At 42.5% G+C, this 27887-nt stretch overlaps 1 protein-coding gene across 1 annotated transcript in view; it reads left to right on the forward strand.

The window, feature by feature from the left end:
• The window catches only part of LOC125640400 (guanylate cyclase 2G-like), a 47150-nt gene extending 23982 nt beyond the window's left edge, over positions 1–23168 (forward strand). The window contains exons 7-21 of the mRNA XM_048858894.2: positions 2881–2984; positions 3797–3960; positions 5237–5386; positions 6322–6405; positions 7308–7412; positions 8064–8135; positions 11722–11890; positions 14197–14352; positions 15690–15867; positions 17108–17248; positions 18129–18321; positions 18680–18854; positions 20526–20624; positions 21557–21648; positions 23085–23168. Of these exons, the coding sequence (XP_048714851.2) occupies positions 2881–2984; positions 3797–3960; positions 5237–5386; positions 6322–6405; positions 7308–7412; positions 8064–8135; positions 11722–11890; positions 14197–14352; positions 15690–15867; positions 17108–17248; positions 18129–18321; positions 18680–18854; positions 20526–20624; positions 21557–21648; positions 23085–23168 (1966 nt within the window). The remainder of the gene's footprint in view (positions 1–2880; positions 2985–3796; positions 3961–5236; positions 5387–6321; positions 6406–7307; positions 7413–8063; positions 8136–11721; positions 11891–14196; positions 14353–15689; positions 15868–17107; positions 17249–18128; positions 18322–18679; positions 18855–20525; positions 20625–21556; positions 21649–23084) is intronic.
• Positions 23169–27887: the final 4719 nt, after the last annotated feature.

Here is a 27887-nt window from a genome sequence, read left to right on the forward strand (position 1 = left end):
TCAACTACCTGAAAGAGGATTCCAAAGGGGATGGATCTAGACTGTTCTCAGTGGTAGCAGATGACAGAACGAGGAGTAATGGTCTCAAGTTGCAGTGGGGGAGGTTTAGGTTGGATATTAGGAAAAACTTTTTCACTAGGAGGGTGGTGAAACACTGGAATGCGTTACCTAGGGAGGTGGTGGAATCTCCTTCCTTAGAAGTTTTTAAAGTCAGGCTTGACAAAGCCCTGTCTGGGATGATTTAGTTGGGGATTGGTCCTGCTTTGAGCAGGGGGTTGGATTAGATGGCCTCCTGAGGTCTCTTCCAACCCTGATATTCTATGATTCTAAGGGAAAAGGAGTTCAGGAGAGTTGGCAGTTTCTCAAAGAAACAACATTAAAAAGGCAAGTGCAAACTATCTTGATAGGAAGGCGAGATGGGAAGAACCTTAAGAGGCCAATATGGCTCCATCAGGAGCTCTTTAAGGACCTGAAAATCAAAAAGGAATAATACAATAAGTGGAAACATTGCTAAGGATGAGTACAAAAGAATAGCACCAATATATAGGGACAAAATCAGAAAGGCTAAATGAGCCTAGCAAGGGACATAAAAGTCAGTGAGAAGAGGTTCTATAAATATATAAGAGCAAGAGAAAGATGATGGAAAATGTAGGTTCTCTATTTAGTGGGGAAGGAGCTAATAACGGACAACATCAAGAAGGCTAAGCGTTTAATGCCTATTTTGCTTCAGTCGTCATTAAAAAGGTAAATTGTGACCAGATACTTAACACAATTAATATTAACAAGAAGGAAGGAGCGCAAATCAACATAGGAAAAGAACAGATTTAGATAAGTTTAGATGTATTCAAGTCAGCAAGGCCTGATGAAATTCATCCTAGGGTACTTAAGAAACTAGCTGACTCAATCTCAAAACCCTTAGTGATTATCCTTCAGAACTCAAGGAGGACGGGTGAAGTCCCTGAGCCCTGGAGAAGACCAAACATAGTACCTATCTTTAAAAAGGGGGACAAAGAGGTCCCAGGGAATTATAGACCAGTCAGCTGAACTTCGATTCCTGAAAACATACTGGAATAAACTGTCAAACAATCAATTTGTAAGCACTTAGAGGATAAATAAGATTGTAAGTAATAGCCAACATGGATTCGTCATGAAGAAATCATGCCATACCAATCGAATTTCTTCTTTGGTGCAGTTACTGGCCTAGTGGCTGGGGGGGGGGGGGGAATCTGTAAACATGATATACCTTGATTTTAGTAAGCATTTTGACACAGTCCCACATTACATTTTTATAAACTAGGGAAAAATGATCTGGATACATTATTATAAGGTTGGTGCAAAACTAGTTGAAAGACTGTACTCAGTGAGTAATTATCAGTAATTTGCTGGCAAACTTGGAGGACATGTATAGTGGGGTCCGGCATGGGTTTGCTCTGGGTCCAGTGCTATTCAATATTTTGATTAATGACTTGGATAATGGTGTGGAAAGTACACTTATAAAATTTGTGGGTGACACCAAGCTGGAAGGGGTTGCTACTGCTTTGGACGACAGGATTAAAATTCAAAATGACCTTGACAAATTGGAGAATTGGTCTGAAATCAGCAAGGTGAAATTCAATAAAGACAAGTGCAAAGTACTTCACTCAGGAAGAAAAAAAATCAGACATGGTAACTACAAAATGGAAAATAACTAGTGAAGTGGTAGTCCTGTTGACATGAGTCTGGGGATTAGAGTGAATCACAAGTTGAATGAGAGTCAACAATGTGATGCGGTTGTGGAAAAGGCTATTATGTTCAGGGGTGTATTAACAGTAGTGTTGAATGTAAGACACAGGAGGTAATTGTCCTGCTCTACTTGACACTGGTGAGGCCTCAGCCGGAGCGCTGTGTTGAGATCTGGGTGCCGCACTTTATGAAGGTTGTGGACAAATTGGAGAGAGTCAGAGAATCATAGAATATCAGAGTTGGAAGGGACCTCAGGAGGTCATTTTGTCCAACCCCCTGCTCAAAGCAGGACCAGTCCCCAATGTTTGCCCCAGATCCCTAAATGGCCCCCTCAAGAATTGAACTCACAACCCTGGGTTTAGCAGGCCAATGCTCAAACCACTGAGCTATCCCTCCCCTCCAAAAAAACAACTGTCATACAGAATGGCCCCCTCAAGGATTGAACTCAAAACCCTGGGTTTAGCAGGCCAATGCTCAACCCACTAAGCTATCCCTCCCTCTCATAGAAGAGCAACAAAAGTGATAAAAAGGTTTAGAAAACCTGACCTATAAGGAAAGGTAAAAAATGAGGGCATGTTTTGTCTTGAGAAAAGAAGACTAAAAGAGAACGGTGATCAGTTGTTCTCCATGTCCACTGAAGGTAGGACAAGAAGTAAAGGGCTTATTCTACAGCAAGGGAGCTTTAGGTTAGATATTAGGAAAAACTTTCTTACGACTATATATGGATATTTAAGCTCTGGAATAGGCTTCCAAGGGAGGTTGTGGAATCCCTGTCATTGGAGGTTTCTAGACAAACATCTGTTAAGGATGGTCTAGGTAAACTTCACCCTGCCTCACCGCAGGGAGCTGGACTAGAGGACCTCTTGAGGTCCCTTCGAGCCCTACGTTTCTATAATTCTATAACAAAAACTGTGTTTCATTCCATTTAAAAAAACCCTGCAGAAAATCAGAAATTTTTGATCAAAACATTTCAAAAGGATTTTTTTTTTTCCTGGTAGAAATTTATGGTGGGGTGGGGATTACATTTTCCGATCAGCTCTAGTATTTATGAGCTTTTAGAAATGATGCCAGTTTTGTGTTCCCCACTGGAAAATAACTTTAGGAAAGGAGGACAGGCAGTAGAAATAGGCACTTACATTTATCTATCTCCATCTATAGCCCAACCATGGAAATTGCCTACATCAGCTGGCTGGCTGGCTTTCCTCCCAAAGACAGACCGTACTGTGGGTTTTATAATGAACAGTGTGAAACTTCAGTTATAAGTGAGTATGGTCATACTTCATGAGATCAGCGCTCTTGGGCACATGGGAAGGGGAAAGAGACAAAGGAAATACTTTGCTGCTATTTACCATCTTTCATTCAAAGATCAAAGAAGCTTTTTGCAAACATTGATTAATGAAATTTCATGATACCTCAGAAAAGGAGAAACGTTGTGAGTGTGTCTGCAGTATACCATCCTCATTTTATAGGGAAATTGAGGCAAAGAGAGCCTAAGACTTAAGGCCAAGATTTTCAAAAATGGATACTTAAATTTACATACCTAAATCCATATTTATGCGCTTAAATAAGTAGAGCTACTGTGTGCTCAGGACTTCTGGCAATCAGGCTATTATTTAGGTGTCAGTACTACATCCATATTTAAGCATTCTTTGAACATTTAGGCTAATATTTTCAAAGGTGTCTGCTAATCATTGGTGGGTTCACAACTAGTGACACTTAGGGCTGATTGTCACAGGTGGTGCGCACCGACATCTCCAGTTGAATACAGTATGAGCAGTGAGTAATCCGCATCTCTGAAAGTCAGAAGGAGGGTGGCTATGTAGGAAATGTTAGGAGGGCATTATTCCACTGGATTCTCCACTAGGAGCCAATTAAACTGGTGTTCCAGCTGTTTTATGCTGCCTGAGTGGTGCAAAGCCCCTGGATTGGAGCCAAGGATCAACCAAGCATATGATATCAATATGAAGCAAGGTAACCACTCACTCCTGAAAAAAAATCACCAGTTTGGTTGTGCCATCAAGATTTTTCTCCACCTCCATATAGCTGGGGATGATCTGTATCATGTCTTTAACAGGTACACCAGTGACCGTTCTGATTGTCGTCCTGTTGTTAACAGCCTCAGGAGCTGCCAGCATAATGGTGTTTTTAAAGATCCAGGAAAGGAAGCTGCAAAAGCAAATGGATGACATCTGGTGGAAAATAAACTACAATGATATTAGTATGCTTCAAGATCATAAGGTAAAGCAAGACCTTGAAATACCAGGGATCACACTAGTTATAAATTATACTCTAAGCGAGAAGGAATCCATAAGTTTGTGATCATGTTAACAATTAACCATGCTTTTATCATGAAGTTGTAGAAATTTACTTACAGCAAAGTACATAAGCATGTCCTTACTTTAAGCTCTTAAGCAGTCTTATTTAAATCAATAGGCCTTGTGTCTGAAGTTAGGCATTCACCTGAGTAATTTGCAGTATCAGGGCCTAAGGAGTTAATGGGTCAAACCATGCCTGTGGTCACAATGATGGGATCTGGAGTGATTCCTTTGTAGTAGTAGATGCTCAGCACAGGACTGGGTCCTTATACTGCGTTGATCTGACTAGTCGTTGATCCTTGCCTGGCAGTGTTAGGTCAGGAACACTTTTTCCCAATGATTTCTAAAACATTTTCTCAGCATGTTACTCGCTAATGGGTGAAATTCACGGCTATCCAGAGGAGCAGCACAAGGCATATTCAGCACCAACAGTTCTACTTACACCTTAGTTGAGAATAGTTTGGAGAGGGCTCATATTAGTCCTATGTCAACCCTGAGGGTGGACATAACCCGCAGGCTTTAAATATAGAGCTTTCTGAACACCGATTTTTTCAGTTCAGTGGCTGAACCGAAAAATTTAAAAAATTCATTTCAGGTTAATCGAAAATGATTGTTTTCAATTTTTTTCAGAGAACTGAAAAATTAAAAAAAAAATCGTTTTTAAAAATGTTTTCATGGTTTTATTAAAAGTAAAATTGAGGGAAATACCAAAATGAAACATTTTCCAAAACGAAAAGTCAAAAGGTTTCGTTTCAGAAATTCCCAAACTGAACCTGTTTTGACATTTCAGAATTTTTTTTCGACTGGAACAATTAGCCAAAATTGATCTGAATTTGTGAATTGTGTTGATCAACCCAAGTCTGCATTTTTTTGTGTGAAAAAACCACATGCTTTCTCATGAAATTTTTGTGCCCATTTCTATTTATGTGGGTCCTATACTTTGTGCTGGTCCTCTGTATAGGAGTGAAGCCCAAGCATATGTGATTTCCTTCTACATCAGGTTTGGATGCCAACTTGCTTTTCATTACCTGTGTTTTGTCTTTATCGTTTATGGTAGGCACTGTAGGAAAACCCATTACTGGGGTTCTTCCTCATCAGTTTGTCTTTGTCAATATCGGCAAGTCTTAGGTTTGTCAAAATTTACCTAGGTTATTTATGAATTTTTAACAGTATCACGTCTCTTGTGTTTTCTCCTAAAGGATCATTTTGAGCTATCAGAAACAAGCACACCAGTGTCTCAAGGACAAGAAAGTGTTGTGTCCAGTTTGATATTTTCAAGCAATTGGCGGTCTGGGCTGAAGGACAAGCAGGAGAAAGACGTATTTTATACCACAATAGGTCTTTACCAGGTACGACTACAAAGGGAGATTAGGTGAGCTTCAGTGGGTGTACTTTCTGCTCTGTTATGTTAACTGTGTCCTTTTCGGTTTCATTTGTGCGGCTTTGGGTGCTCTCTACAGGTAAATAGGGCACAAGTTGGCAAAAGAATAAAAGCCACAGTAGTTCTCAGGATTCACAGGTAGGACTGTGAAACTGATGGTGCTAATTTACTAAGGTTGCTGATAAATGTCCAACTCTGCTTTGCCAAAAATGGCAGATTGCAGAAATGTCCTATATGAAATTCTGACAGAGATAGAGTCAGAGTTTTTGGGTAGTATAATTGGCCTTCCAAAAAGCATGACGTATCTTATCAGTCTTAACTTACTGGCTATATAATATAGTATTTTTCCTATGACAGCATTGCGGTTCTTGGTAATTCCTACACTAGTACATTATTTCATCTGCAGAAAATTGTTCTGAAAGTATATGCTATATCGATTAACATAATTGCGCAGCACGTTATATAAGAGAACCTAAATTAAAATCACTTCTGGACTGTATCGTCTGTGACAACCATTGTTAATTTGACTGTTAGCACAGGGTCTTCACTTGACTACCATGCTTTGTTACAGTCAGCTGGCTTCCCAATATAAATTTGGCATCTTTCCCTTCAGAACCCTTAAAATTTGATTTAACAGGCAATTTCAACTTTGTCTGTCACTGGGCAAGTTAGTAATCCAGTACCTTGTACAGTGAAGCTCATATTGGTCATCTCTTATGGCTGCGTGTCTGAACAGGGAAGGATACTTTTAACCATTTTAACATATGGGAGTTCTAAACTTCTAAGCACATGCTATGTTTTCTCAAAGGTCCCTTCATAACCTTTTTGTGCAGATCTCTTCCAAACAGTTTCTGTGTTAAAGTACTGTATGTTGGATTCCACCTTTCTGAATATTCGTTTCAGGGAACTCTTGTTGCACTCAGGTATATAGATAACCAAATAGATGCCTGGATTCGGAAACAGTCAGTCCTTCATGAAGTTCAGATGGTAAGGTTCAACCTCAACATGATCCTCCTACGCCTGACTGAAATGAAATGCAAATTATGTTACAAACATACTGTAGGTACTGCTGAATCGGGCAACTGGTCCACTATCTTTAGCAAGTTGAAATTCACATCCAGAGCCTGCAGTATTTTGTTGGTATTGAATCTGGGAGAAGATTGGATTCTACTTAGGCTTCATCAGTGTCATGCATTTTGGTTTTGCACACCTTTACATTAAAAAGATATTGACAAGCTGGAGAAGAGCAATAACAAATAGGACTTAGCTGACTGACAGGAGGGACTGACTTTTTAGGAGAGATCCTGGGCCAGATTGTGATACCTTTTCTCATGTTGAGTGTTAATCTTGCTCCAGAAGTAATCCTATTGATTTCAACGGGTCTAATCATGGTTCAAGGTTCTATTCAATGTGAGTAAGAGTGTCAGAATCTGGCCGCAAAGAACTAAATATTTATACTGTGAAGATAAATCAGGGAAATAACTGCCTTCTCCATCTTAAAGGTATAAACATTAAGAAGGGAGAGGAATTGTCTAGGGTGGTCCAATGGAGTATTTTCAGGGGCTGTGAAGAAGATATTAAGCTGAAATAATGGGCATTTTCCTAATAGTGGTGATCTATCAGGCTAGAATAGACTCCTGGGGGCTGGAATAGACTCCCGGAAATGGTGGAAGCTCAAATGCTTGAATCATCTGAAGCAAGACTAGTCTCAGGAATAGAAAATATATTGCAAAGACATTCCTGAACTAGCCAGGCTTGGACAAGGATGAGCTAATGACCTTTTCATTTCTAACTTGTAGGATTCTTGTAATAAACAATGGCTAAGGAACAGCTTGGGGGTGGGGCTGTAATGTAAACAAATGTGTTTAACAAGGCCTCTTTGCTTTCAGATGCGCGAGTTGAGGCATGAGAATCTGGTGGCCGTCTTTGGTATATGCACTGAAATTCCAAATATCTGTATTATTACAGAGTACTGCAAGAAAGGAAGCCTGAAGGTGAGAATACCAGCATCATTTACATCAATAGCCTTCGGGTTGACTTGTAAGAGAGCTTGCAAAGGAGCTGTTCTGAGCTCTTGCCAGGTCAGCAAGGACTGATTTTTCCTCCTTTTTGTTTGTTAGCTCTTTTTGCTGCCTACTCTTGCTCTGTTGATATCAGGACTTTCCTGGAATCTAATAGCTACGACTTCAAGTGCATGTGTCCCTTCCTACTCCTATGAGTCTTCATTGCTTTAGTGCTCAGTTCTTTCTTATGTGCAACCATTTTGTGAATACCAGGTATGAGAAGCAGAGTAGCACCCTGGAGAAAATAAAAAACCCAGAGACATTACGCCACAGAGGCAGTGAGTATTAGGACATCTTATTTACCAAAAAACATCTTATTTACTCAGCTTATTGTGTAATAAAGCTCTACAGAATTTGTATGTAAATATTGAATCAAGTTTGTAATTACCACTTGCCCAATAGTGATATGTACAGACTCAGCAACTGCTGATTTGGAGATCCGTACACATGTATTAGGAAATAAGTTTTCGTTTCCAATAAACGTTCACAGAGCAAATAGACTGAGTTCAGTTCCATGTGCTCACTGCATCTCCATCTGATGAGATTCAGTCCAATGTCATTTTGAACGTTTTTGTTTTTCAGGACATTTTAAGGAACTCTGATATTGAATTGGATTGGATATTCAAATGCTCTTTTGCCTATGATATAGTCAATGTGAGTATGACATTGAGTTGTTTTCTAATAGAAAACCTTATTTAAAAAGTTATGGAGCCTAGAAATGCTTATTGCTCTGGACTTTGAACATGTCAGAGACAAAAATGAGAATAATCACTATCCCGTTGGAGCCAGATGGAAGTGCTCGGTTTGCATTTGATAGAGGGTTGAGGAAGTTGTAATTGCAAATTACCCTTATTTTATTTCAGAGTAACAGCCGTGTTAGTCTGTATTCGCAAAAAGAAAAGGAGTACTTGTGGCACCTTAGAGACTAACCAATTTATTTGAGCATGAGCTTTCGTGAGCTACAGCTCACTTCATCGGATGCATACCGTGGGCACGGTATGCATCCGATGAAGTGAGCTGTAGCTCACGAAATCTCATGCTCAAATAAATTGGTTAGTCTCTAAGGTGCCACAAGTACTCCTTTCCTTATTTTATTGCGTGTATTTATTTTATTAATTTGGGAGTTCTGTTGCAGTGACCTATGCTTACACCATTAAACAAACCCCAAATTAAACATTTATTACACATAGGGGGAAAAAAAGAGGGGGGGGGAGACAGTTAAAAATAAAACATAAAAAGTTTTAAAGTTTTGAGAAAATTGTTTGACGTTGTAAGCTCTTCAGGACTGGACCAGCCATTCAAAAAGAACTAGATAAGTTCATGGAGGATAGGTACATCAATGGTTACTAGCCAGGATGGACAGGGATGGTGTCCCTAGCCTCTCTTTGCCAGAAGCTGGGAATGGGTGATGGAATGGATCACTTGATAATTACCTGTTCTGTTCATTCCCTCTGGGACACCTGGCACTGGCCGCTGTCAGAAGACAGGATACCGGGCTAGATGGACCTTTGGTCTGACCCAATATGGCCGGTCTTATGTATTCACTATGTACAACACTGAGCACAAAGGAAGCCTAATCTGGTTGAGGCTTCTAGACAGTACTGCAATATGAACAATAGTAATAAATAATACACAAAACCATTATTTTAACATGTTTCTCTTCTCATTTGTACAGAATTGTTTTCCAAAAGTAAAAATTCTTGCTTGAAAATTTATAGATGCTACTAAATGAGGGGTGGGGTGGGAGGGAATTCAATGTTGAGTTGCAGCTCTTACCATTCTGATTTTGTTGTTAAAGTCTGATTCTGGTTTGTGTGTGTTTATTAAGACACAAGATGGGAGTGAGGAGAAAGGGGGAAAGATTATCAAATGATACAGAAGGTTGCTTCTTTTTCGGATGCTTGTTGGTCATTTACTTGAAGACCTGTAGTGCGTGGCCCATGACTCACGTAGCCATTTTGTAAGCTGGCTTTATTCACCTGGCCCTGGCAAATATTTAGCTACATTCCTTTGTCTGGTTTGTGGAAGTGAGGGGACTGTCCCCTTGCTGGGGTGCTCATGATCCCAAGGCGGGCAGGAAGGAGTATGGCTATGCTGCCACATCCAAAGGAATAGGCCACACCATTCTAGTCATGAATTTTCTTCTTCAATAAGGAATGAATGAAAAGTGCTAAATAAAATGATTTGTTTGTGTGACAGCAGTGTAAAAAGGCCTCTCTGTATTGGGGCTCCATTGTATTAGGTACTATACAAACACACAGTAGGAATAAGTGCCTTCCCTGAAGAATTTGTAATCTAAAGTTTTGGTCCAATGATTAGGGCATAAGTCTGGGAGGTAGGAGAGACAGGTTCATTTCCTATCTCTGTCACAGACTCTCCTATATGATCTTGGGCAAGACACCTAGACCTAGATTTTTAAAGGTGTTGTGGTGCTCAATGTCACAATATCTAACTGATTAGGAATCTGTCTTGTTTTCAAAAGTGATTTAGGCACTTAAGAGTCCTACAATGGTATTTAGGCTCTAAGCACCTAACCCCCTTTGAAAACAAGACAGGTTCCTAAACCAGCTGGGCATTGCAATGCTGAGTGCCACAGGCCCAGATTTTTACAGGTATTTAGGCATTAAGTCTCTGTTTCTCAGTGCCCCATCCATATAGGGATAATAGTACTTCCTTACCTCACAAGGGTGTTAGGATAAATACGATAAAGAATGTGAGGTGCTCACATACTGTTGTGATGGGGAGTGTCACATTTCAGAGCAACCGCACCTGTATTTCTCTTCAGTGGTCCAGCAAGGGCACCCACTGTCAGGTTTCCAGCTCCCATGCCCATGACCTCTCTTGGTCGGAGAGAGGAGTCTCACTCTTGCCTGACTGGGGTATTTCCAGCCTGCACAGTCCCATGACTATACAGTATTATTCCCAGCAGAGACAGACTGCCCAAGCAGGCCTGCTTGCTTTGTCTTCAGAGACGGTTAGCAGTATGAATGCCTACAGTTATATGTTACTACACAGCTCTTTCTAAGTAAGCCTGTTTGAGCCTCAAGGCAAAAAGTATTACAGAGAAAACATATTAAAATCAATACGAGACCCTACACACATGCTAACCAGCTTACCAGAGATCACCCCAGCCCTAACATGGGCTCTGGTAAGGACAGTCCTTCACTACTCCGTCCAAGCAGGGGGGCTGGAACAATTTTGATAGTGGGGGTGCTGAGAGCCATTGAACCAAATTATGGTATATGATGGAAACCACTTCCAGCCAGGGGGTGCGACAGCGCCCCTCGTTCCAGCACCTCTGTGCCCAAGGGGTTTCCTTGTGGTACCAAGCTCATCACAGCTTCAGCTCAGAACAAGCATGCATTCTTTTGGGGCTGAGCCCTTAGCAAGCCAAGTTCCTCCAATCCTTCCCTAAGAATTGGGGCTCTTCTTAGAGCAGGGGTCCTGTCTATTTGCTGGATCAGAAATGGTGTCCTGAGCCTGTCTGAAAACAGGCTACTTAACCAAAAATCTTTTCTTTGTCTGTTGGCCCCTGGAGGATCCAGTTTGAACTAATATAGGTGGACCCCACCAGATGGTTTCAATAACCAGAGGAACTACATTATCATCCCCTAGAGGAGTTACAAACAATTCCACAGTAACACCGTTGCATTTTTAATACAATGGGCCCCAAAAGTATCAAACAAAACTCCATAAGGTTTAACTTAATTCAGGAAAGTTTATCTTCATTCCATCAGGTTTGTCCAGGGTATTGCATGATATTGTCAGTCTGTCACAGGGACCATATTAAGTACCCAAGCTCTCTAGGTAGACGGGTCAGAGATTCCATGTGGGCAAATGGATTTGTCCATATGGAAATAATATCCAGGATCGGGGCCTAACGTAAGACCAGATGCCCTAGGTGAATGGAGGGAATGAGGACAATAGCAGCAGTGATAGGAGAAAGTGTCTCTCCAGACGAAGTATGGGCATAACTAGTAGGTTTCTGGATGGGTTTGACCAAAGCAGACCATTGCTACAGATAGCTTGGACAATGTAATGGAAAAAAGACTTGCATAGATACAATGAGATTTAGGGATGGTGTTTCTGATCAGAACCAGCTGAGCCAAGAGCTGGTTACACTTGCTGTTTGTTGCATTGACAGCCAAAACTAGATCCCGCCATTCCATTGGTGGTATTTTATTCTGCCTGGTGCTTCTGTAGCCACCATTCTATAGTCACCCTCTTCCTGTTTTTGTAGGGGATGTTGTTTCTTCACAGAAGCCCATTGAACTCCCATGGAAATCTGAAACCTACTAACTGTTTGGTGGATAGTCGCATGCAAGTGAAACTGTGTGGATTTGGGCTATGGGAGTTTAAGTATGGAACGAAATACAGAGTAATTACTGAGAAAAATACCAACTATGCAGGTAAGAGGATTATACAAGAATTACAAGCACGAGAGATGCAACAAAACAACGATTCGTGGATTCCTCTAGCGGATGCTTTTCTTCATAATGGTCTTCACACGGATTTTATCTACAACACCTCTTTGAATATTGGTGATTGGAACACAGCTTTTGGAAATTACAGAGGGTTTTTTTTATTCCAGTAATGCTGCATATGGATGAGGAAATAGCAGCAAATAATGCATATAATCAGTTTTTGTCTCTATTTTGCTCAATAATTGTCTCTGAGCAGCTTATGATTTTCTCCAATTTATTTGTTGTTTGAAAATGTTTGTTGAATAATTTTGGTGAATAATTCTTGGTCTGTAGCTGGGGATGAATTAAGGCATAAATGCTACATACATTTGTCAATGTTGATAAACGCAAAGTAATGGACACTGGAAAACATAATCCCAACTATACATATAAAAAGATGGGGTCTAAATTATCTGTTACCATTCAAGAAAGAGATTTTGGAGTCATTGTGCATAGTTCTCTGAAAACATCCACTCAATATGCAGTGGCAGTCAAAAAAGCTAACAGAATGTTGGGAACCATTAAGAAAGGGATAGATAAGACAGAAAATATCATATTGCCTCTATATAAAACCATGGTATGCCCACATCTTGAATACTGCGTGCAGATGTGGTCACCCCATCTAAAAAAAAAAAAAAAAAGATATATTGGAATTGGAAAAGGTTCAGAAAAGGGCAACAAAAATTATTAGGGGTATGGAACGGCTTCTGTATGAGGAGAGATTAATTAGATTGGGACTCTTCAGCTTGGAAAAAAAGACAACTAAGGTGGGATATGATTGAGGTCTATAAAATCATAACTGGTGTGGAGAAAGTAAATAAGGAAGTGTTGTTTTACACCTCATAACATGAAAACTAGGGATAATTAATAGGCAGCAGGTTTAAAACAAACAAAAGGAAGTATTTCTTCACACAACGCATGGTCAACCTATGGAACTCCTTGCCAGAGGATGTTGTGAAGCCCAAGACTATAACAGGGTTCGCAAAAGAACCAGACAAATTCATGGAGGATAGGTCCATCAATGGCTATTAGACAGGATGGATGGGCATGGTATCCCTAGCCTCTGTTTGCCAGAAGCTGGGAATGGGTGACAGGGGATGGATCACTTGATGAGGCCCTGTTCTATTCATTCCCTCTGGGCACCTGGCATTGGCCACTGACAGAAGACAGGATACTGGGCAGGATACAGATCTTTGGTCTGACACGGTATGGCCGTTCTTATGTTCTTCTAGACCTGTGCCTAGAGCCCCAGCTTCTGGAATCATTTGATTACAGGAACATCGCTGCCTTTATTTATAAAAAAAGAAAAAAAAACCCAATTCTAGCCTTTATAGTTGCAAAGAAAAGCTTGAAAATGTGACTCAAATGCAACTGATGTAGTGAAGTCTGCCAGAGTCTCCAGGTGGCTGAAACAATCGCTCTGAGATGTGTTAACAGCCCCATGCATCCAAATAGGGTGCTTATTCCAAGGGCCACAGCTGTGAGGAGTCATGCCAATACCACCCTCTAATATCTTTCGAGGCACAGTTTTATTTCACAGATGTAGGCTAACAAATCCCAAAACAGTTCTTCAGCCCACTCTGGGCTACAGCTCCCAGGGGATTTCCACCTTTGCCTTACTCAGACTGCGGGGCTCCAGGGCCTGTGGCAAGATCCTTCTGTGCTCTTTTAACAGAGCTCCACCTCCCCACGCTTTCTCCCTGGAGCCCCCCACTTCCCAGCGTGTTCCCACTGCCTTGCCTCCTGGGGGGCTCTGGCAGCCTTTCCCAGGGAACTTCCTGCTGCTCCTGCCCCCCCTGCTTCCAGACAGCCTGGCTCTTTATGGCTGCAGGTGCTGCTCTCCCCTCCTTGGCTGAACTGGGAGACCCTGTTCTAGCACAAGGGAGCTAGGTCTGCTTCATTTATGCACACTGTGACCCTGACAGACGACTCCACATGTGGGCCTACCCCTCCAGCTGCTGGGAGGCCACTCTGCTTTTTATCTCTATTCTCCCAAAGGGGATCTTACTGCCACTTCTGGGGTGGGGAGGAAGGAGTGCCCTTGCTGCTGGCTACCAAGCAGTGGTGTTGTGTGGATGAATGAGTGCCTGTAAGCAGCAGAGAAATCCTCAGTTGGATGGCACTATAAAAGCACAAACCATCCCATAGCGTGATTAGGATTTTAAAAGGCTGTCTAGCCTCTTCTTTGCCAATGATGAGTTTGACCCAGCTGGAGCACAGACTTCTTTGCTGTTTCCTATTTTGCCTTGTAGATCTCTATTGGACAGCCCCAGAACTGCTCAGGATGGGGGAATTTCCATTCCATGGGACTCAAAAGGGGGATGTCTACAGTTTTGCTATAATAATGAGGGAGCTGATTTATAACAATGAGGATGGTCCGTTCCAAGACCTGAACAAGGAAGCAGAAGGTAGAATTTGTTCCTCACATTTCCAGATGATCTTCCCTCTGTGAGCACCTTTTTGTATCCTGGAGTTACCCTAAATGTAGCATGTCTTCACTGCAAATAAAATGTGTTTTAAAATTCAGATTTGCTGTGACCCATGTTAGCTAACTGCGGTTAAAATAGCAGTGAAGACACAGCTAATTCAGGTTAGCAGGTAGTTCAACCCCAGACTCCTGTACAGGCTTTAACCTGCACTGCCATCTCTTCCGTGTTAGTTTAACCCAGATTAGCCAGAGCGGGTTAGCTGCTCTGAGTTAGGAACACACCTTTAATTTGCAGAGTAGATGCACCCTTTGGAAGCAAAAGACTTTTTGTACACTGAACATTATGAATGAGTATAGGCAGATAATTGTCACTTAACTATCTGCTTGCTAAGGATAGACACCTTTCGTCTTTGGAAAGTCACACAGGCTTAACTGTCTATATATTTTAAATGATTTTGCAATTTTACCTAATAAATCATAAGAATTTAGAACTTAATCCGAGCAAGTGCTCCATGCTGGTTTCCTAACCCTGTACTGATTTCCTGTCACTATTTCTCATTGCTTCCCACTTTATAAGAAAAACAACAACAACTGTGGCTTTATGTTTAGTGTTGCTTCAAATCCAGCAGCAGCTGTCTTCTCCCACAAACTCCTATAGTCCACAGATAGTATCTCCTTGAGGTGCATTGCTCATAGGAAAACCTCTCTCTCTTGTTTGACCTTCTATTGATCTGAATAAATTCCACGCTGTCTATTCTGTTCAGATAATAGGGCTCTATGCTCCTTTTTATCTGACTTTATGTGCAAATTAAATGTATCACAGCAAAGTGAAGTATAGTAATTGCTCAGCTGAACATAGTACCAATGAAAACACCACACCATTCACATGCTGGAGCTACTCAGCAGCCTGCAGTAATACGGCATGTACCTAGTTACTCTGAAATCCCTGTCTCTGAGTGGAGAAAGCATTCATCTATAGAGACAGATTTAGCCTGTAGCTTTGGAGGAACAATTTCCCCCAGCGCTCCAGGGCATGTGAACACTGCACCTGGGGGATGGTACGAAAGGCTTCCTTCTTTGAAACTGGCCAGCTGCATGGGTTGCATAGAAGAAGCAGACCCTAAGCTCGTCCAGGTGAAAGACTGATTTGCTCTGACCATTATGTTAGGTGCATAAGAGAAAAGGAAGCTCCATGCATGCTGTTTTTCCTCCTCCTCTGACTTCTGCATTAAGGACTAGGACAATTTGCTCCAAAGTTAGGGATATTAAAATAATGAATAGACTCAAATCCTGATTGATCACATTTGCTAAATACAGAGATAATAAACCATCTCAGGGACCCAACTGTGCCTGTCCCACTGCGGCCATCCCTGTCAACAGAGAAATGCAATGAAAGGATCATTGCAATGCTTAGAACTTGTTGGGATGAAGATCCAGGGAGAAGGCCAATGTTCTCCTCTGTGAAGAGAGAGTTAAGAGATGCAAGCCCCGAAGGGTGAGTCCCTCTTACCTGTCTGAGAATGATACCAGATATACATTGTGCTTTTCATCCAGCAGGCTCCCAAAGTGTTTTATAGATGGCATCCATTATGTATGGATTACTCACACACTGCTGAAATGCAGCTGCATCAGAGATAGGATGTAGCAGCTGTTTAACAGCCCACAGCACCACTGCAGGATAGTTTAGAACAGGAAGATAAAGAGTTAGATTTTCCCAATATCTCACCTTTCTGACTATAAGGATAATAAAGATCTGGCATAGGCTTCCAAGAGAGGCTTTGGAATCCTGTCACAGGAGGTTGGACAAACACCTGTCAGGGACGGTTTAGATTACTTGGTCATTTCTCATCACAAAGGGCTGGTCTAGATGATCTCTCAAAGCCCTTCCAGTCCTACATTTCTGTGATGGTATGAATAATGTCCACCTGAAACCACAGTTGAGGGGTGGGGTGGGGGGTTAAATGGATGTAGTTAACTTGAAATCTAGTCAGTTTTTAGAAGAGAGTTTAAAGTTATTTCCAAGTACTGTAGCTCCTCCCTGTCAATGTTTGCATTTTTGCAATGACATTTTTCCTAATGGTGAAATGTTTTTCTTTCCTCTCTTGAGTGAAAGACCCACAGGGTGGAAACTGTGGGCTATACAGGAGGAATCATGAAACTAATGATAGGCAGAGTACTGCCAAAGTAGACTGAAAAAAACAGGCATTTTATGCTCTAATCTTTTTCACTTACAGTGTCTTAAGTGTTACCAGTAATAAGTATGTAAAAAACCAATCGGACAAAAATATATTTAAATTGATCATATTTTTAAGTAGTCAGCATGTAATTGTCCACAGCAGAATGTGGCCGGGATGCCAGGCTACCACTTTGAGTCTTGTAAGGGACTTTGGTTTGAGGTTGTCCCTTCTGGCAGCACAGTGCTCCCAAAGACGATGCGGGGGCATTGGGCCAGGACTAATACTATCTGCAGGTTGTATAGTCTCCATGGATTGCTCTTATCCAAGTTAAATGATGAGATCTGATGAAAGGCCCATAGTGGGGAGTAGCCAAGTATCAGAAGTCATTTCTCCCCCATGGACTCTAGATGCTAGAGGGGATCTTTGATGGAAATGGAAGTGGAATCCATTTCCATCAAAGATCCCCTCTAGCATCTAGAGTCTAGAGCATCAATATTTTGTATTACTTAGTGCTATTATGTAAATTAAAAGCAATATTTGTTTGAACAATTCAATTAGCCACATCAGCATCTTGGATAACATGGTAAACAAACTGGAAAAGTATGCCAATCACTTGGAGGATGTGGTGGAAGAAAGGACAGCCCAGCTGGTGGCAGAGAAGAAAAAGACGGATACACTTTTGTCAGCAATGTTGCCCAGGTAATCAAGCAGCTTTTGTATTTTCATAAGTTTGTCGACAATAGAATTTGGTGCAAGACAGAGCCTTTCCTACTCAGTGCGTCTCGGAATGCTTTGCAAAGTACTGGAGTCACTGAACCACTGGTAGTACAGTGTCTCCTGAAGCTGAATGTGGCAATCACATGCTCAACAGCTTTGGACAAAAGGTCTCATTCTACTGAAAAACTTGTGCATTGTAGCCTTGGGTTCTAACTAATGAATGGTAATTAAGCAATTAATTAGTATTATTCGTTATATTGTGATAGAGCCTAGAAGCTCCAGTCAGGGACCAGGAGCCCATTGTGCTAGGTGCTGTACAAACATAAAAAAAAAAGACTGTTCCCCCAAATTGCTGACAGTCTAAGACAAAGGACTACTGCTGGGTACACCAAACATGAGGAGCAGAAGGAAACAATCAGACTGAACTGTTCAACAGAAGTTGTGGTCTCAGCACGCCAGCTTCCTTAATCCTTGACAAATATTTTGTAGGTATAGCCTGAATCCATGCTAGCCAGCATCATTTTAAAATGCATTTAATGCCGTGAACTTCTTTTTGCTCCACTGACCTTCACGCTCCCACACCTCTCTGGCAAGTGGCCACTTTTCTCTGTTGCACCCTCTTCCCCTCCAGTAGATGCTTTATTTTGGGGACCTTTTGCCAAAGTGGAAGCTGGTGTAAATCCAGATTGAATCTGGTTTGGGGATCTTTAAGGCAGCCTTCAGAGTGCTTTAAATAGGCCATTTGGTGTATTTCCCAAACACGCAGGACGTTAAGGCCAAATGGATTTATTCTGAGGTGGAGGGAGAGAGCGAGCAAGCAAACAAACATGAAGGAAATGATTGCTTTCTTCTCCTGTCCCAGCTTCGTCAGAGAGCAGCTCATTGCTGGGAAATCCGTGGAGCCTGAGAGTTTTGATTCCGTGACCATCTTCTTCTCAGATATTGTTGGGTTCACCAGTTTGTGTTCTCTCAGCAACCCCCTGCACGTGGTTAATCTCCTGAATGACCTGTACAGCCTGTTCGATAACATCATTAAAATGTACGACGTATACAAGGTGAGACATGCTGCTTCTCAGGCAGCACAGTTGCTGGGCCCAGTGCTGCAAGCAGTGTGTTTGCAGAACTTCCATCAAAATCAAGGGAAGTTTCCTGGAGAGAGAGCACTCACAGAGTCAGGCCCCCTCTCTGTAGTCACTTGCATCCAAAACCAGTAATATCACTGACTTGCTGCTGTTCCAGTTGTTGATGGTTGAGTGCAGTCAGTGGCAGAAACATGACTAGAATGTAGAAGATCTTAACTCCCGGTTTTAAGCTTAGTTCACTAGTTTGCACTGTCTCTCATATTGGCTATTATTTGCCCTGTGCCCCAGACACGTAACGTGCTGCCTAAGTGCTTTGTTTTCCTTGCTACAGGTTGAAACAATTGGAGATGCCTACATGGTTGCCAGTGGCCTTCCCATCCCCAATGGAATGAAGCACGTTGAGGAAATTGCTACAATGTCTTTGCACTTCCTTAGTGCAATGATCCATTTCAAGATAGGGCACATGCCCAATGAGAAGCTGAAGCTGCGGCTTGGCATTAACACAGGTAAGTAGCATTAATTTGGATTTTTGCCTGAGTAAAGACTAGAGAACTGGTGGCCAAATGTTAGTTTTAATCTTGGGTATGGGTATGGGGTTCATCCTTAATTCACTGTAGCACATATTGAGCAGTTACCGCATGAGATAAGGAGTTAGAAATTCTGGATTCTCTTTATACCTCGGCCGTGATTTGCTGTCTGACCGTGGCTGCTTACAGAACTGCTCTGTACCCTCAGTTTCCCCATCAGCAAGCTGGCAATATTAACATTCAGTATCCTCACGGGGTGTGGGGGAGATTAATTAGTTTCTATTTTTAAGCGCTTGGAGATCCTTGGTTGAAAGGTTCTATAAAGGTGTAGAACATTAATATCAGACATTCAGAAGTGCGTACAGTGCTCTTTCCTGCGTTTGTAAATCACTGTGTAAATGTAAAATGTTTACATAGCACTGTACAACGATTATACTGTAGTCATGTTGGGCTTCTGCTTTAGTACCCATCTAAGGAATGACACCTCCATTCTCAACTGGTGCTTTCCATTTCCTATCCAAGTAATACTGGCACAGCTTGGCGTCTATGCTGACAGAAGCTCAGTGCAGCATATACCAGCAAGATCATTTAGACGTGCATTTCAGTGGTCGGACTCTTCCTGAAAAGATAATGCATGTATCCAAGGTCATCTCACAAATACTGGCCTAAAACTATAACGTTACCTGCCATTGGAGTGAATGGGATCTAATTTCTACAGCTGGGCAAAATTTTTCGGATGAATAGTTTATTTGCTGAAAAATGCAGTTTCAGACAACATGAAACTTATTCAAAAATTTGACGCAAATGTGTGAAAAAATTTCATCTGCAAAAATGGAAGAGGAGGCCACGTCCCCTATAACTTTTTAGCCCAGTGTGTGTAGGGCAGTCACCAGAGATGTGGGAGGCCTAGGTTCTCAAATTGACAGAGGTCAGGAAGAAATCTCCCTTATGGGCAGATTATTACACAACTGCCTGCTGCTATAGAACGTTTTGAAACTTTCTCTGAAGCATCTGGTACGGTTGGAGTCAGGATGTTGTTGTAGATGGACCACTGATCTCCTCTAGTATGACAATATCTATGTTCCTTTCTCAGGGTGTTTCAGTGACAACTGCAAACTTTCGGGAAATAATTGTCTGAATGTTTTGATCTTCATACATGTCTCAGTTCTAATAACACAACTAAGCATTTCTATGCTGTTTTAATAATCCCTAGCTCTTTTCCCTCCATTGATCATAAAGAGCCTTAGAAAAGAGGTCAGTATTATTATCCCCATTTTGCAGATGCATAGCGAGATTAAGTGATTAGTCCAAGGTCACCCAGCAGGCCCCTGGCAGAGCTAGAAATTGTACGCATATTAGTTTTTACAGTAACAGTCAGATGAGCTAGGGATTATTGCCATGTTCGCAGAAACATAGACAATAAGTCATGAGTTGCGCAAGTCAAGAATGGAAGTTGGTATCAAAACTGGGATTAGAATTTAGGAGTTGCACATGCCCATGCTTGGGCTCCAGATAGGAGACAATGACACTCCTTCATTTAAACTCCTTCTCCAGTGCCTAGTTAGGAGCCCCAGTGTGGGGCAAAGTTGCTTTGCATAACACCTTCTGTCTTGATAGCTTTATGGTTTGTGCTTTCTTTTTGTACTTTAGGACCTGTTGTTGCAGGAGTGGTGGGAATCACAATGCCACGGTACTGCCTGTTTGGAGACACTGTTAATATGGCATCAAGGATGGAAACTACCAGTTTGCGTAGGTACCATTTTTGAGGAGTTTGCAGTCATCCTGCATGGAATTTTTTTTAACCACAAACAGAGGCAGTGTTACACTTAACCCATTGTTAATTGACATTTTTTGTGTCAAACGTTTGCCATGCAATGCTCTGATAATCCAGTTTGATGAACCCTGAGGGTTTCTTACATCTGAGATCATTGTTGTCAGATAACTAGTTCTGACAAAGCGCTTTTCATCAACAGATCTCAGAGCGCTTTACAAAGGAGGTCAGGATCATTATCCTTATTTTACTGTGAGGGACAGAGAGGTGAAGTGACTTGCCCAAGCTCACTCAACTGGCCTGTGCCAGAGCCAGGAATAGAACCCAGGTCTCCGGAGTCCCAGTTCATTGCTCTGTCCATTGCTATCCACAGTGACAATGTTTCATGTTTCACAACCAACTGGGATGTCCAATCTTTGAAGAACTCAAAATGAACATGGTGTTTTGTGTGTTTGTTACTGCCCTCAGACACACATGACTGTGCATCATAGACCCTATACTGCTACATGGAGAGGTCTTTGCTTGCTCATTTATTTCTCTGCTGATGCCATGAAGCTCTGAATGACCATATTGTGCAGCGTAGTGACAACTGTGAAGACCTAGATAGCCATGGATACCAAATATTAAAAGAGAAAGTTTGAGGTTTATATAATAAATACCATGCTTTTGCCCTGGGGACTGTTTCTGTCAAGTGACTTCATTTTAAATGGAGTCAGACTAAAGCCTAAATCTTAATTACAAACCCTTCTGAACAGGAGGAAAGATTTGGGCCAAAAATGAAACACAACCTTTAGGAAGATAAACGTTAAGTTCTAAACAGATTGATCCTGCCCCTTTAACTAGTTAATCCTCCCCAGCCAGCCAGTCATATACATTTATAAAATAAGTAAATAGATTTATTTTGCTGTAGCTCTCCGAATCCATGTCTCCGCAACCACTGCTAATGCCTTGCAATCCATCGGTGGGTATGACCTGCAAGAAAGAGGGACCATAACAGTAAAGGTACGAACATTAAGAGTGCAGAAGGGAGCCTATCATGCCAAGTAGGTAGGTCTAATATACTAGACAGCATATGGAGGAATTTTCGAACACGTACAATGTATGCAGAACATATGCTTTCCTGGGTATGAACTGATGTTAATGCATCAGTGCAAAAACAAAACAACAAACATGTAGAGGTGTTCATAGGGTAACCAGACAGCAAATGTGAAAAATTGGGACGGGGATGGGGGCTCATAGGAGCCTATATAAGAAAAAGACCCAAAAATCAGGACTGTCCCTATAAAATCAGAACACCTGGTCACCCTAAGTGTTCAGTACTATGGTGTGACTGAAATCAGACACTTCCATCATTTTGTATATGATAACTGTCTGCCTAACATAGGACAGTGCTTTGCAAACTAGAATTAAGCATTCCAGAAAAACAGGACTCAATGCTGTGAAGTCTTTGTGCTTTCACAGCCCTTTCAGCATCTCACATCCTTGGATCCTGTGCATGGTTTTTACCTTGTCATGCTCTATGTTGATATTACTATTCTTTATTGCTTATGTTGCTGGAGTGCCTTGAGGCCCCAATAAGAGACCGTGGCCTCATCATGCTAGCCACTGTACCAAAGTATAATCAAGAGATGGTTCCTGCTCCAAAGACCTTACAGTTAGAGCTTGCCAGAAGTTTTCTGATGGAACAGTTTCATTGGAAAATACCCATTTCTCAAACCTGAAATATTTGAGAAAAATGGTTTGAGTTCCAGCGTCCATGGCTCTGGGTCAGCTCTGCTATGCAGACTGCCTTGGGGCCAGGGACCCTGGACTTCCAAGTGGGCTACCTTACGACCCAGCTGGTCAGGGAATCTGGAAGGCCTGGGGTCTCCTGCCCCAGAGCAGTCCAGGCAGCTGCTGACTGAAATTGACATTCGTGTCAATTTCATGAGCGCAGTAGGAATTTCAGTCAGTAGCAGTCATGGTTTCAGGCAGGGCTGGTTTTAGAGGTGGGAAGTCAGGACATCTGCCCTGAGCACCGATATTGAGGGGCACTGGATCATTGTACTTGGGGGTGCCAAATCCCTGGAGGCAGGGAGGGAGTTGGTTTGATTTTTTTTTTTTTTATTGCACCTTTTAAGTATGGGGGACACCAAAAATATTTTCCGTCCTGGGTGACAGAACACCTAGGGGTGGCCATGGTTCCAGGGAGCCTATTTCTTTTTGAAAATGCCACGTGTCGATGTTTCTAAAACAATTTTTTCCCCAAGATTTCCAGTTTGGGGGAAACTGAAAAATTTGGAACAAAACCAAATTCTGAAATACCAAATTATCCCACAATCCAGACATTTCTAGTTTGGGCCAGCTCTACTTACAAGCAATGCGTTTCTTCCCCCTCCCCCCCCCCCCCATCCCCGATTCCTTTGTACAACTCCACTTTCACTTCTTTCTGTTGTCAGGGCAAAGGAGAGCAAAGAACGTTTTGGTTAAAAGGAAAAGCTGGCTTTGACTTGTCTCTCCCAGAGTTCAGTGACAATTTGTGAGGCTGTTTAAAGGAAACATTGCAGGTAAGACAGTGATTAGATTTCTGTAGGGAAGGGTGTTAAATCCATATGCTGATAATTGCAGTATACAGTTCAAGGACTGGAGGAGTGATCTAACATGTGGGTCTACTGAAGCTACTAGTTGTGGCTTTGCCTCTTAGGAGGTATGTTTGTGCTGCAGTTGGGAGCGTGCCTCCCAGTCCAGATAGACGGGCATGCACTAGTTCTGCTTGAGCTAGCAAGCTAAGAATACCAGCACATCCCGGGCTAGACACCAGAGTACAAGCCCACCTGAACCCCTAGGTCCGTACTCGGGTGGCTAGCCCGTACTACGCTGTCCACACTGCTAGTTTTAGCATGCTACCTTGAGCAAAGCAAGTGTTTGTCTGTCTGCTTTGGGAGACATGCAGTGCAGAAGTATCCTTATTGAAATATACGAGATTTTGGAGTGATTAACCTGACTCCTCGGGTGGTTTAAATCAGTGTTGCACCATTGACTGCAGTGGAATTATGCTGTTCTGCATCACCTCAGGATCTGAACCATTGTGTGTTATCCAAATATTCTAGTTCCGGCATGACGGTCTGAGTTCAACAGAGGCCTGGCGGGGTAATGGCATCGTGGTTCATGAGGATTGTGAATAACAGTTCCTGGGCTATGAGATGGGATTATCACTTACAATAACATTTTCAACCCACACTGTTTTGGTTGTTAAATCTGAAAACAGCAGGTTATTCCTTGCCCATTAACTCCTAGACTCAATTGAAACTCAATCCACTTGGGATCTATGCTGGCATAGAAGTGTAACCAACTGTTTAGTGTGTGTTACGCAGCCCACCGCCACATGGCCAATCCACATAGCATCTGAGTCTCTTAAAGCTCCCAATTATAAGACAGTACTTAAACTCAAGATGTAAAGGTTTTGGAGCTCCCTGGCTCAATCCCTGGTCATGACCAAAATGGCAGTTGTCACAGGTGCACATGAAGAACTCTCCATTCATGCCAATGGGATGTTCTCCTTTAAAAGCAATGGTAGGATATGACCTTTGGTACATAAGAAATAGAGGGAATTAAACTAGTCTTTGCACCACGTTATAGCATATTCACTGGGTAAAATTCAATTCTGTCATAAACAGATGACATAAGTAAGATCTATAGTACAGGACAGGACGAGGAGTAATGGTCTCAAGTTGCAGTGGGGGAGGTTTAGGTTGGATATTAGGAAAAACTTTTTCACTAGGAGGGTGGTGAAACACTGGAATGCGTTGTCTAGGGAAGTGGTGGAATCTCCTTCCTTAGAAGTTTTTAAGGTCAGGCTTGACAAAGCCCTGGCTGGGATGATTTAATTGGGGATTGGTCCTGCTTTTGAGCAGGGGGTTGGACTAGATGACCTCCTGAGGTCCCTTCCAACCCTGATATTCTATGATTCTGTGATTCTATATGAGCAATTCATTTGGCCTACAGTCTTTCCCAATATGAGGACTATTTGGCTTGTTGCATTAAAACCTTGGCAAATCCTATCTCTACCCACAGGAGATGCCCTTTCAAAGCAGATGAAGTTTTGTATCTTCCTATTTATGTTCCTTTACTAGTTGATTAGAAGACAAGACTGAGAGTGTGTTGCAATCCTATGCAGCGTAGTCTTTAAGAGGGGAGAGAAACATTTTTACCATTTGTAAGCTGATGATGCATTAATATGCATAGCCCACCAAAAACATCCTGGAAACAGAAAGCATGTTATGCATTTTGAAAGCTTTATATAATTAGGAAGCAAAAAGCTCAGGAAACATTTGCACCGCTGTGCTGTGGCACATCAAGAATTTGGAGACTGGCATTTTTCTTCTCAAGATATTTTTGCCTTTTGGTTGAGATGTAAAACCCAAAGGGCCAGATTTTCTGGTCTGCAAAGGCCCTTTTGTGTTGCGCCGATGGCTGCAAGTGACCGTAAAACTAGAGAGTGCCAGTGGAGAATCCGCCCTGTTCAGGAGAATTCTCTACTGGTGTACGCCAGCGTCCCCCTCCTACCCAGAGTAAGGGGAATGAGAGAATGTGGGTGAGATGGGGCAGGGAAGAGCTCTGCTACACCCAATCCTCTTCTGGTGTAGGCCCATTATACCACGTACAGGCAGCCCTGAAATGGGGGAGCCATTGCAGCTGTTAATCTCCATGATAGCTGAGTACAGCTCAGGGAATGAAGAATTAGGACCAGCTTAAATTCCTAGGCTAGGTGGCTATGCACTGATATGCCACATTCAAACCAAGAACGCACTGAGGTGAAATAATTCTTATAATGTGTTAAGAGCCCAGTCCTGAAGTGCTCATGTGGCCAAACCTTTCTTAACTTCAATGAGCAAAACTCCCACACCCGGACTGCAGAATTGGGGCTACAGGTTTTGAATCCATTTGTAAAACATTTTGGGATCCTTCTGAAAGAAAGTCACTGTCACAAGATGGGCTGGCCCTTTAAGGGATTTGGACCCAGCCCCACCTGTGCCTTGTCGTCAGGACCCTGGTGATGAGTTTGGGCTTCAGCCAATGGTTGGGTCTGGTGACCAGGCATCATGTGATGGTAGCCCGTTGGCAGGGCTTCTGATAAGAGAGAGCCTGCTCCCTCAGAGAAAGGGAGGCCAGGAGCAAGGACAGACCTGGGAGAGGGCTCTCCAGACAAACCCAGAGGGGACCTGGCAGAGGTGCCCTGCTCAAAGGGATGCGGGGAGCTGAGAGAGAGAGAGCTGAGGTCCAAACCTCTGATATAAAGGAATCTGGGGAGAGAGGCCTGCAGGGATCTAGGGGGAGATACCAAGGAAAAGGGCTTCCCTCATCACTGAAGGGAAAAGGCCTGGCTGGAGCAACCTGCAGTTAGTAGCAGGAGCAGAAACCTTAAGAGATGTAACAGCTGTAAAAGGAAGAGGCTTGAGGAAACACTAGGCAGGAGAAGCTGGGTTTTTGGAAAGAAGCCCAGCGAGAGGCTTAAGAAACTGGAGTGGGGAGACAGGAGAAAGACTTGTTTTAGCTGCTACTATACTTGTTGCTTTTTTATAATTGTGATGATGTCTTAATAAACCCAGACCCCAAGAAGGGGTAGTATTAGACTCGCTGGGCACAGTTTTTGAGAAACCCAAGAAGGGGAAACTGAGTCAGCAGCAGGGTCCCATGCTGGATCAGGCCTGACCCTGTTACAGTCACCCATATAAAGGAAGTCCTCATCTCCTCTGCATTGAAAATTGAATCATATTGTGCCACTTCTCCCTGAGGTTCTTGACACTTTGGATCACCATCACCTTCTTGTTGCAGTAGGAGGAACTCGTTGCTGGGACTATTGAACACAATACAAACTGAGGCCATTTAACTGCAACATGGAATGAATGGAAGACTAATATCGTTCAAACACTGCACTGATGAATGCAGAGATCTTCAGAACTAGACAAATATCTTTCTTCCCCACCAACCACAGCAGACCCCCGTCTTCTCTTGTCTTGGAAGGTGATCTCTTGTAGAAGCTAAATAGATTGTTGTGAACAAAATGGGCTAAAATCTCTTGCAACCAGCCACATTCCAGAATGAACCCTCAGATACTAGCAATGTAAATAGCAATAAGTTGGAAATTAACAACCATGAACAATATGGAGATGAGCAAAATGAAGGTTAAGTGCAGTTTCCCTTCTCTGCATTACAGGCCCCATTAAATAATGTTTCAGGTCTTTCCCTTGTAGGTCAGAATGCTCCTGGATTCCCTGGGAATAGCAGCTGGGTCACCACTGCAGCCTGTACGTGCTGCTCCAGACTGGTTGAGTTGCCCCCTTTGGGATGGGGACTGATTTGGCTGAAACCCCCTAAGGAGTTGTATACCCAGTCACAAGCCCAAATCCAAATCACTTCTGAACTTTGGGGAACAACCGATCCACATTTGGATCAGGATCCAAACTTCGTAGCTTGTGTTATGACCACATGCAGCTAGTTGCATGGGCTAAATCAGGAGCGGTGTAATATCAGCTGGGAGGTTTGGCACTTAGACGCTTGGTTCCACAACTGGCAGGGACTATGGGAATTCTGTGACACACTCAGCTCCTGGGAACACATGGGTGCGAGACTCACCTTGGTGCAAAATAACAGCTGCTGTATCATCAGTAGCAGCGTTAATGAACCTATCAAGGGAGCTCAGTTCAGGCTTCCTACGCAAGAGTTGTGGAACCAGACAATCTGATACAGGAATAGATAACCAACATGGACATAAGAACCTGCCTTTGGTGAAGGTGCAGGGTAGACCCAGAGCCAATACTGTCTAACCTTCACATTTCATGACATGAGCATGTTAATCCCTTCTGGCATGGACAGGCGGAAAGCTTTAGGCAAGAAAGCAGCTGGGAGGAGTTGCTAATGTTAGGGGAGGTGAGCAAATAAAGAATGAAAAAAGCCACGTGAAACTTTTGTGGAGTCAAGATGCTCTGTGAATCTCTGAAACGTTCAGCAGGATCTGCTGGGGTCTAGGAAATATCTCAAAGCAGTAAAATCTCATTGACATGTCTTCTCGTGAGCAGTTTTACTGATAGGAACAGGCCTAAGTGAGGAAAGCCATCCACCTAATGTAAACCCAACCTAGCTAGAACAATTTGGCTGGAGACTATGCACTCTAGGCTCAAAAGGCTAAATACAGTCGGATCTGATACTATTATCTCAGCGGTCGTCATAGTGGATTCTGCTTGTCACTTATTTTAGCTAAT

This window comes from Caretta caretta, chromosome 7 (genome assembly GCF_965140235.1).
Source record: "Caretta caretta isolate rCarCar2 chromosome 7, rCarCar1.hap1, whole genome shotgun sequence".
NCBI lineage: Eukaryota > Metazoa > Chordata > Testudines > Cheloniidae > Caretta > Caretta caretta.